Genomic DNA, 11312 nt, shown 5'->3' on the forward strand with positions numbered 1-11312 from the left:
CTTATCAAATATCACCTTAGAACCAGCTTTTGTGATGATTATTTGACGATAGAGAAGACAAACTGCAAAAAGAAAAAGCTCCTTTCTGCTCTTTATGCACTTTACCGCTCCAAAGAGCTTTTCATCTTTTCCTATCCAGTCAGATCCTGTGTGACGAAGACTCACCTCAAACAACTACAAAAAGTCTCAGAAGAGTTTCTGCCCTCAGGTTCACCAGAGATAATTGAAGAAGTGCTCCTTGATCGTTTTTGCCATTAAAAAACTTTTACCATGACATAAGCTACTGTGTGGGAGGATCACCTCTGTGAGTGAAAAGTGAACTGAGGTTGCATCTTCTCGTATCTGTCCTGTCTGTCGACATCCTTCTCTGCTTTCTGTAAAACATATTAAAATAGACACCTTAAAAATGGAATTGGACATTGAATTTTAATGGGATTTAAAGCAAGATTGCAAAGAATAATTACTATATATGCTGTACTATGCTTGAGAAAAATCTTGTGAATGTCTCCTTCCAGGTCCTCAGGACTCAGGGAACCCCTGGTTTTATTTATCATCATATTACATCCCATAGTAAATCAGTATAATTAGGACGCCAGAGTGACAGCTGACAGGGTGCGAACTGGGACTTGAAAAAACTGGACTCTAATGGGTAGAAAATTGCAGAAAACTGGGACATTTGCATAAATGTATTAAAATGTGGCAGTTGCTTAATCTTCCACCTTCATCATGAATGCAAACAATTTTCCATCAGTGTTCATTCAAATGCAGTCACACATGTTCAGAGACATGTGAGGGAAATCAGATGATGAAACAAACATTCAATAAAATAAATCGTTTCAAAGACAAAATATAAGTTTTGCAGTATTGGCAGTAAAAATCTGCAATGCCAGTAATCAGTTTTAAAAACATGCATATTTACTTGTATCACTTGATTGCTATGGTATAATGATAATAGTGATAATAATAGTGTATTCAGTATGGTGTAATTAAATCAAATGGTTCCTTTCTGCTGACAGAAATTTCATGCACTTTTATCTGGGTCTGTTTCAGAGGCTGGGGATTAGCATTCATTACAATATTTCTCACAGTGGGGTTTTGATTCAGACTGGAAATTAGATCCAAAAACAAATTACTGGACGTCTGTTCACACCTTGGCTAAAGCTGATAAAAAAGAGAGGATCTTCATAAATCAGCCGACTTAAAGTTATTCATATGATTCATATTAATACACTAATACAGTTTGTGCCTTTGCACTACAGCAACACAGAGCAAAAACAGAAACTCAACACTTTTTTTCTCCCATTTTTCATGAGTTGAAATAAAAGATTGCAAACAAAAGGCTTATTTCTGTCAGATTTTTCCTCCCAAATGTTTTTAAGTCTGTGTTTGTGAGTACTTTTGCCAAGTACCTCTGCCAAGATAATCAATCCACCTGAAAGGTGTAGCATATCAAGATGCTGTTTAAACAGCTTCATTATTCCACAAGACATTAATGCTAGATTGATGGGCAATAGCTCTGGTGGACATTCCTACAGTCAACGTGCTAATTGCATGCTCTTTCGTGTTGTGTGACAAAACTGTACATTTTAGACTGTCCTTTTATTGTGACAAGCTCAAGACACAACTGTGTAATAATCACACTGTTTAATAAGCATCTTGATAAGCCACTCCTGTCAGGTGGACTGATTATCTCAGCAAAAAGGGAGGCACTCACTCACACGGATTTTAATAAATTTGTGAGGAGAAATTGAATGAAAGTCTGTTGTGTGCATAGAAACAGACTTAAATCTTTTTTTCCAACTCATGGAAATGGGTGCAAAAAGTGCTGCATTTGTGTTTTTTGTTCAGTGGACACAGATATTTAACTTTGTGCTGTATAAAAAGCTGAATTTGACCGACTCCTGTGCTAAAATTAAAGGAAACATTTAAAACAGTATTAGTATTTTTTGACAAGACTAAGAGTCACACTAGCGGCTCCATGAGGCTGTACATTTAGCAAAATGTTAATGTCTGCAAGCTAAAGAGAAGAACTCTCCTAGAGTAACAACTTGTTATAACGAGTTAGGCAGGGCTATCTTAACACTGTCTGTATATTTCTGCCTTCCAGCCAACAGACCAAGAGATAAAAGTGGACACACACACAGAAGCTAAGTGGTGCTGGATCACAGTGAGGGTGACCTCGCAGACCACCATCCTGTCAGAGGAACATTTCGGGCACCTTTGAAACCCTCCTGGGAAGCTCTAATGTGAGTGGAAGCACAAAGCCTTGAGTGACTTGTGAGAGTGACACACAGAGAGATGGTGGGAAAGATGACAAATAGGAGGTTACAGAAAAATTTGTCATTGATCGCCAGGGTATCAAAAAGCTTAAGCAGGCTCTCATAACACAAGGTGAGAGTCTGTTCTGTTCTGCAGAAAAAAATAGAAGAAGGCAGCAAGCATCCAGAACAAAGCACCTTCATGCCAGCTCTTCCTCGCCTATATTTCCATTTTACTTTGTCGTGGTTGACTCAGTGTTGACCACAGCAGGAATGTTGTGGCTCCCAACCATCAGGGGTCTTTCTCTGTGCTGTTAGCATGTGGTTGTTTGTTTCCTTACTGTCACAATCTCTACCGTGTCGTTGTGGATTTCCTCTGATTCCGCCCACAGTCCAGACATGTCGGTCAGATGAAACATTGAATCGAAACAGCCCGTAGCTGTGCAGCCTGCCCAGCGCACGTCTCCTCTCATGACTATTAAAATAATTCATTAGCATAAAAATAAACACGTTTTATCATAACTGTCAGTTATTGTAAACACAAATACTACAATCATTTAATGTCTGACACTGTTTATGACAGTGATTTAACATGCCTTCCTCTGCTTCTGTCCTTTCATTTATTTATTTTGGCTGGGAGGCACAACCCCTACAGAGCTGCCAAAGTCTCAGAAGAAATGTATGTTTTATCTTGTGTGCACAGCATATCTTGTGCGCACAGATAATTTGTGTGCACACAATTGAGAGAAGGCCTTTCAGGGCTTCAGGGGCTCCACAGACCCAAGTGAAGCACTCAGTGATTACTCATTTAACATAATTGAAGAGTGAGAAAAAGACAAAATCATCATCCAGGGTTGAAACTAAATAGCGCTATGCATGTGAATGTTTTAAATGTTTTAGAAAAAAAAGGCAAATGTTAAATGTTGATCTGGTGACACCTACACTTGCCATGTACGTCCCCCAAGACCATTTGATCTGGCACGCAAGGCAATTCATAAATAACAGCAAAAAGGAATTACTGTTTTCACCAATAAAGAAAATAACACGAAATAGTGGACTAATAAGTTCTTCCGAGTGGTCCCTGAACGCAACGCACGTCGCGGCAGATATCGCGTCAGTGCGTCATGGTGCCTGAAAACAAAACGGAAGTAGACGTTGTGTGTCACGTTTTCCAAGAGAAACTGACAAATTATTATTATTACTATTATTATTATTATTATTACTATTATTTTGGACTAAAATGAAAGCAGTGTGTCTAAGTAAGTTTGTGGAGATGAGCTCACAGTGATGAAAAAGCTAATCTTCAGTGTTATTACCGCTACAAACAAAACTGGACGAACTGTGAGGACAAATGTGCTTGGATACATGCTTCATGCTCTTTAGTGGAGTTTGGAGGCTCAAAAAGCAGCTTTCACAGACAGGGACAGAGACAGTGTTCTGCAGGCAAGTTTTGTGCTAAGTGAGCTAAAAGCTCAGAAGCTGAAACCTCATTCAGAAGGAGAATCTGTGAAGGAGTGACTTATTGTTTCTGTGGAACTGCTAGCACTGCAAGTAAAGTCTAGTCTTCATGGTGGATGCTGGCAAGAACCTCTCAGAGCTGACCCTTAAGCTCCAGCAGCTTCTCAGCTCTCTGCTTTCAAATGAGAAGTCATTTGAAGTGAAATTAAAGCTGTGGCAAGTGCAACTGGAAAGAGAAAAACACTGCATTTTCCTACTCTCCAAGAACTAAAGCCTGAGTTCAGTTCTGCTCACGACTGACTGAGCCAAACCTGGAAAACCAGCTGCGAGTGGCATCATCATCATCATCATCATCACTACCATATGACATCAGACACCTCTCAAAGAGGAGCATCTTAAGCCATTGCAGAGGTTAGTGTGATATATTTGTTCAATACTTTAGCACAGTCAGGGGCTCTCTCCGGTGGGGGTACGACCACAACTGTTCAGAGTGAGGTTTATTATCAGATACAGTGGAAGCCTAGAGCACCAATAAATCATCACAGAGAGACACCTGAAAGCATAAAGCAATCTCAAATGTGTCAGTCAGATCAGATTAATAGCTCAAGTCATCTTGAAGCAGAAGAAAAGATTAATAACTGAAGACCTTTGATCGATTCTGAGGATGCTGCAGAGGGACGGGTTTCTTTTGTGAGTCAAGATAAAAAAAAACAAAAACATCTTTCTTAGAAATCTCTGATACACATTTCATCAGCACAACGCTATTTTCCATGTGTGACATTTATAACTGTAAAAATATTGGTTACACCAACCAATCAACCAATCTCTGTGTACTCTTATAGCAACATCATCATCTGTTACCAAGACTACAAAAGACATGCATGGAATATATCTGCTGTATATCTCACAATGCTGTATCTTTAATATACTGTAAATTCGTATCAATATTGTGAAAAAAACCCTGATATTTACACAGTAAACTCTAAGACATCTCATAAATATAATAATCTGAAATCTTTTTAAATCAATCTGGATTACAGACATTTAATGGATGAATGAAGATCAGAGAATAACAACACAATTGCTTTTCTGTGGATGGTGAAATTTTGTTTTATCTCTTCTTCTCAACATCCTGTAAGACAAAAGAAATGCTGGTATTATCATTAAGTCTCAGACAGACTCAACATATTTGGCATTGGCCTAATGTGTTTAATGTACTCACCATATTCTACTGACAACAGCCAGAGGCATTAATATAACAACTCCAGCAAGTAGCACAGTAGTGAAAGCATACAGTAGATAATCTGAAAAGACAAAATAGTCAACATTCAGTATATTAAAACTGTATTGATATTAATCCATCCATCCATACATCCATACATTCACTATCCCTGCTCGTCCCTGAGTGCCATTGTAGAGACTGGAGCCAATCATTGGATGAAAGGCACGGTACAAATCACTAGCCAATCACATAGCTGCCACATAGACACAGACAACCATTCACCGTCACATTCACAACTATGGGCAGTTTAGAGTTGCCATGTAACCCCACACTGCATGAAAATTTACCATGTAACCATGCGTGACCGTGCTCAGACTGGTTGATGTCAGGAGGTTTGGAGGGACCACTGCTGCTTTTCCAAGAAGTCACTGAAAGACACATAAAATTGTTTTAAAAGGTTTCCAGTAAACACATGCACTTATGAAAAGGCCTGTGGTGTAAATCAAAATCCTACTCACCGAAGTGTGATCTATTATGGAGTACGTCATGAATGATGTTGCACTTCAGTAGATCATCATTGTGCACTCCTTTGCATGTGCAAGGATAGTGAAGTGCTGTGCCCAAAGTGGCCAAAAAGGCTGTTTTACATTCAGACTCTGCACCAAGGATGAGAGCTGGATCCATCTGGGTGAAACATTCATCTTTCTGGAGGTCAATATCACTGCATTGTGCGTCCTCGGAGCTCCAGCATTTGGTCCGGAAAGTTTTCAACAGGTCTCTGGTAAATGAAAGAGAACATGTTTGTGGGTCCTGAGTGCTTTGGAAGTATTTACACAGCACATTCATCCTCTTTAACATCCTACAATAGACCATTTATTTAAAAAAAATTCTGCATTAATTTTGCGATTGACTTTGAAGTGTGCGGAAACTGTCTATGGGAAAACATCAAAACAAAGTGCAACTGCACCAGTGAAAGACTGAATGTTTGTTTAATCTTCAGCTCTTTTATATAATTATAATAGAATTCTTCACAGTTCATAATAACTGGCTTTGTAAGGCAGAGTAGCAGCAAGTCTCTGTTTTATTAAGTTATTTCTTCTGTAATTTTTACTGGCTGCACTAGTATTCAGTCACTTCGGGTCCAGACTTAATTATCCCAAAACTAATGACATTCAGCCTCAGTTTATGTTATGTATAATTTAACAATGCGAATGGATTGCCTGTGGATATTTCAGCTTCATCACAAATCATTTTCTAAGAATCCAGAGATAAAGAATGAACTTCCATGCTTAAATAATTTCTCTGTTCACAACAACTTTCTTTGTGTCAGTAAGTCATTTCTTCTACACTACCACTGTAGTTTCTGTTGGAAGAGAGAAAAAGCAACGTACCTGCAGTGACTGTCCTCAGCACACTGGTTAACTGTGTCCTGGCAGATCCGGGTCTCGTCTCCACATGTGCCGCTGTGCAGAGCAGTTTTCATGTGCAGGCAGCTCTGATCCGAAGCATCACACTCACACATGACCAGCATCTCCGCGACGTTGTGCGGCATGCTGCCATAGAACCGCTGGGTTTGTCGCTGACAGCGATCATGGTCGCACTGCTCTGCCATGCAGGCCTGAAGAACAGGTGCGAGGTACCTGTTGCAAACTGCATCACTGACACACACTGTCATTTGGTCCAAGCAGGATCCAGCCCCATCGTATACTGCACGAAGACATACAGAGAGTGAGTTTGAGAAGCATCTTTTTCTATGGTTTGAATTCAGTAATTAAAAGAATTACCGTAGCCAATCAAACTGCTTGACTGCCAGTCCGTCGCTGCGTTCCTCTTCTGCTGAGCTGCTGCAAAAATACACGGAATCATGATTCTCCAACAAATACTTCTTAAATCTAGCCTGTTGTTCATGACACTCATTCTGTAGCACAATAGTGTTCGTTCACACAGAACGTCAGACCGCCTTTGGTAAACAAAAACGCAATTTCACCTATAAATGCTTATCTCTGAGACTACTGAGAATAGTGCACCTGGCTTTCTGTGGCATTGTGCAGCCAGCGCTTGCATGGAGTCGCACAGCTCCTCCTCCCAGGCACACACACACCCTTGCAGAGAGGGAAATTGGTCCAGTGCGGTCTGGATGGTCATGTTACAGACCTCTGAGCCTTTTATTTGGCACCCTTCACCTTGAATAGCACAAACACAAGAGGGAGGCAGGAAAAACAGGACTTTCCATTAGCGAGCAAGGTCTTGTTCAAGCAACAGGTGTTTCCTATGTGCCTGCTGCTCTGATTGTTCCTTTTTTGAAAGCTGGACACCATCAAATTCATCAAACCACAGGATTGTAATGGCAAAGGAGACATGCGGTGTGTTTTGAAAGCCTATTTAGTATTATTTATTTATTTTGTTACGTGAACTTTGCTCCAGGCTATTGCTTAGGTTATTACATTTACAAAGCCAAACTGCAAGAGGTGCAATTCAATTAAATAGCTTCATGTCCTGAGCCTCCATAGGAAATGTAATCATGGCTTTTATAATGCCCCTAGAAAACACAAGGATAACACTATGTTCCCGTACCCCTGCAGCAGAAATAGTAAATTGCTGACATTTTTACCCCTGCAGATGCCGCCGTTAAATGCCAGTTCACTCTTGCATAAATTTGACATGCAGGTATCCAGAGAAGTCCAACAGTCAGAAGGCAGAGCTGACATGCTGATGCTGAATATCTGAGGAATAACAATCCCTGAAATACAAGTGCATTCCAGTCATTTTTTATTCATCTTGAAATCTTTATATTATATAGCATTATATTCACCTACATATTATTTTACATGTTTTTAGTATTTGTCTTAAGCTTTATAGAAAAGGTAGCTTCAATACAGTTAATATCACTCATTGAATATACTTTGCTTGATTGTACTAACATTATAGAATACAAGACATGCAGCTCTAGAGTAAAACCTTAGTTTCAACCAACAAGCAGCAATGTTAAGATGAACTAGATTAGTTTTACAGTCAAAAATCAGATTTTTCACAGTGACAGAAGACTTACCAAGTAAGAGTGCGGCTTCCAGATGTGATCGCTGCATGATAGCTGCTGCTAAGCTGTGAGTGGACAACTGAGGCTGATCTGTCCCTCTGGTTGTTGTCAGTACTTGAGCTGGGATACACCACCCACACTCTACCGGATGTAACAAATTTACTGGAGGCTGTACCGTGCACAATGTAATGAAATGATGCAGTTCAGGAACAAAACAGACCTAAAAGAACAAACAAAAGGCAGCCCCTGTATCTCAGTGAATGTGTGACTTTTAAGGGTCTTATTTTTTCTAATCCTCAAGGGCATCTCTCTCTTTCTTTACAGGTAGGAAATTGGTTGTTGGTGAATTGAGAATTTAAAGCCTGTTTATGACCTCAGATCTACTGATTTAAAATCCCCAAAAATTAGATTTGTGCCAATAGTTTTTGTTATGTGTTTTATCACTTTATTTGGCTAAAATCAATATTTTTTATATTACATTGAATCATATGACAACTGTCATGTGAAAGCAATCACTCATAGTGATGATCCAGCAGACAGTAATCACCTGACTCTGCACTGCCTCTGAGCTCTACTGCGCGGTTTATCATCTTTCAGCCAATTGTTTTGAAATAATTTTACCTGCCTAGCACCAACAGACAGTTAGCACCCAGCTAGTGAAGATTAGTGGAGCATTATGCAAATAAATAGCCACATATTTCCCTCAGAAGTCAATGGAGAAATGCTGCTGAAACCGGCTACAAAGGAAGGGGACTACTGGACCTGCATTCATCTGACTGTCAGAAATGCGACTCAAAATGAATGAGACCGTTGTGTCTGTTGGATGTGTAAATAGGCAACTGCCTTATAGCTAGTTCACAGTATCAACTTAACAGGTAATGCTATCTCAGTGTTGTGTTTACAGCTTGCTGTATTTTTGTTTTACTTTACTTTTCCAAAGAAAGGTGGAGTGGATGCTGCAACTTAGCAACTGCACCACTTAGATATACTGCAAGGCTTGTTCGAGGGTGTCTAGGTGGCAGCTTTTTCATTTCATTAGTTTTTCCAAATCACATTTTCTCATTTAGTCGAGCGACAGTGAGACGTTTGCTTTAATCTCTGATCTACCCCTACCATGAAATACAGCGCTATTGAATATTCATCTCACCTGGCTAAGCCCGTATGGTGGTTTGGCGCTGTATTTCTACAGAAAAGTTGTGTGTTTTTGTCGAGAGACTAGACCCAAAGATGAGATACAGCAAGATGAACAATATAGACAGGTACTTTATTGATAAAAGTTGTGCAGGAATACAGACACTGTGAGGAGTAAACTGACAACTAATTGATACACTTTGAAAGCCCACTAGGACAGACACATCAAGTCAAGGGGCTAAAAAAGTCAAAACTGAATCATCTCAAAAACTGTGTTTCTAAATGAATGAATGAATAATAAATAAAGAAATAAGTTCAAGACAAATCACAAAAACATCCCGTCTCTTAACTGTAGACCGATGTCTTCAGTTGAAAAGGCTTACATTCTGCTTCACTGACTGAACAGCCATCGGTTATATGAAACCCCGATTACAAGAAAAGATAAAATGAAACGTGTTTTTTATCAGTGGAAAAAAATCACTCGACGAGGATCATCACAGTGTTGAATAAACTTACTCAGAAATAAATCTTGTTACACAGCATTTTTTAAATTTATGTTAGAGATTTTTAATTCTAAACTTAATAAGCTGCATTTCACTGTCAAAAGCATGTAAAACCAAATGACATGTCATATCACAGTGTCAAACTAGCCATGAGTACAGTGAATTAAATTAGCTTAATTCAAACACATTCACAAAGTAAGTATTTCTAGAGATGCAAAGTAAAAATACCAAAGCATACAGTTACTTTTAGAAACAAAGAAAGAGACACAAGGAGGTACCAAACACAGAAAAATCATCACAAAGCATTGACAAAGGGGTGAAATCAACTGAAATCCTCTCTGAATTCAAAATCAATCAAAGCTACACAAAAGAAAAAAAACAAAAACTGCAGCTTTATTTTTGGAGCTCCACAACTTGGGGGTTCCTATTGCAAAATAACCACATCTGTGCAGAATGAATACAAATGGATTCGGAAACAAATGGATCCACACAGTGGTGTTATCACAGCCATCATCACTAGTCTTTCAAAGCCACTGAAACCAACATTTCAGAAGGTTAGACTGATATTTTATATGGTGTGATGGCTGACATTGACATTATCAATTCAAGAGTCTGATTAACTTCTTGTCTGTCAGAGTTTGAAAAGTTTCACAACTTACATGCAACAAGATTAGTTTGAAAGCAGGTGAGAATAACTTCAAAAGTTGAAACTGGGCAAAATCAGCAGCAAATAGACAAATGCTAAATGATATGGTTTGTAGGAAATACATTAAAACACACTCACTCTGATCGCTGCCAGGCAACACTATTGACTAGGAGGAATAGGGATAATAGGAATAGTGCCCAACTTAATACATGTATTAAGGACATTAAAAACCATCAAATATTGACCGAACTGTCAAATCGTCCCTCAAATAAATGAAAACCTAAAAACTAATAAAAAAGGGGATTTTTAGTTTTAGTTTCATTCTCCTGCCTCTGTTTTCGGTCACTGTGACATTCGTGTTTGTTTTCTTATTTGCGAAATTTTTTCACATCACTGTTGCTTTTTCTTGATTGCATTTTCAGTTTAAATGACTCATTTGATGAGCTTGATTTGAGAGATTTCCACATCGTTTCTGCTTATCGATGTCACAACTTGTTTTTGTCTGTATTTAGCTCTATTGTGTTAGTTGAAGAGCTTTTGCATTTATTAACATTTGCATTTACTCGTTTTATTTTGCGTGTCCTTTATATACTGTATGTTTGGGGATGTTGTGGAAGATTACAAGTTCTGATTACATTGAACAACATTTGAACAGGTGCGTTCAAATTGGTTGATTGCACTCCATCTGTCTATTGTCCGAGTGATTTTCCTTGATAAACAGGCCTCCTGACAGAGAGCTTGTTTTTGTTTTTAAATGTGTAAAAGGGTGCAGAAGCGGCTTTAATTTTCTTTCTCTTATTGTTTTTGGATCCAATTTCTGCCAGCACAAACAGCACGTGCTCCACATTGTCAAAATTACTAATGAATCACAGTCTGAGGTTTGTTCAAGGACACAAACAAAATTATTTGTGCATGGGTACCTTTGTTCCATATTCATGTTTGAAGCTGTTTGCCAGAGTTTGAGTTCACTTATACTTCAAGATTGCACCCATATGATTTTTTATTTTGGTTATTACCTGCACATTTTACAATGATCTCCTGGTAGGAAATATTTCAT

The 11312-nt window shown here is 38.8% G+C and overlaps 1 protein-coding gene across 2 annotated transcripts; it reads right to left on the reverse strand.

Moving 5' to 3' along the window:
* Nucleotides 1-4495: 4495 nt before the first annotated feature.
* Nucleotides 4496-8040, reverse strand: gfral (GDNF family receptor alpha like). 2 transcript variants are annotated; one of them, XM_041948125.1, is made up of 9 exons: nt 7988-8040; nt 7550-7678; nt 6966-7121; nt 6723-6779; nt 6330-6645; nt 5457-5716; nt 5286-5366; nt 4939-5020; nt 4496-4848 (listed from the first exon to the last, which is right to left on the reverse strand). In XM_041948125.1, the coding sequence occupies exons 1-9, from the start codon at nt 8022-8024 to the stop codon at nt 4779-4781; spliced, it is 1188 nt and encodes a 395-aa protein (XP_041804059.1). In that variant the 5' UTR covers nt 8025-8040; the 3' UTR covers nt 4496-4778. The 2 variants fall into 2 exon arrangements, with proteins under 2 accessions (XP_041804059.1, XP_041804058.1); XM_041948124.1 differs by having other exon boundaries at nt 6723-6782.
* Nucleotides 8041-11312: the final 3272 nt, after the last annotated feature.

The sequence above is a fragment of the Chelmon rostratus genome, chromosome 11 (genome assembly GCF_017976325.1).
Source record: "Chelmon rostratus isolate fCheRos1 chromosome 11, fCheRos1.pri, whole genome shotgun sequence".
Taxonomy (NCBI): domain Eukaryota; kingdom Metazoa; phylum Chordata; class Actinopteri; order Chaetodontiformes; family Chaetodontidae; genus Chelmon; species Chelmon rostratus.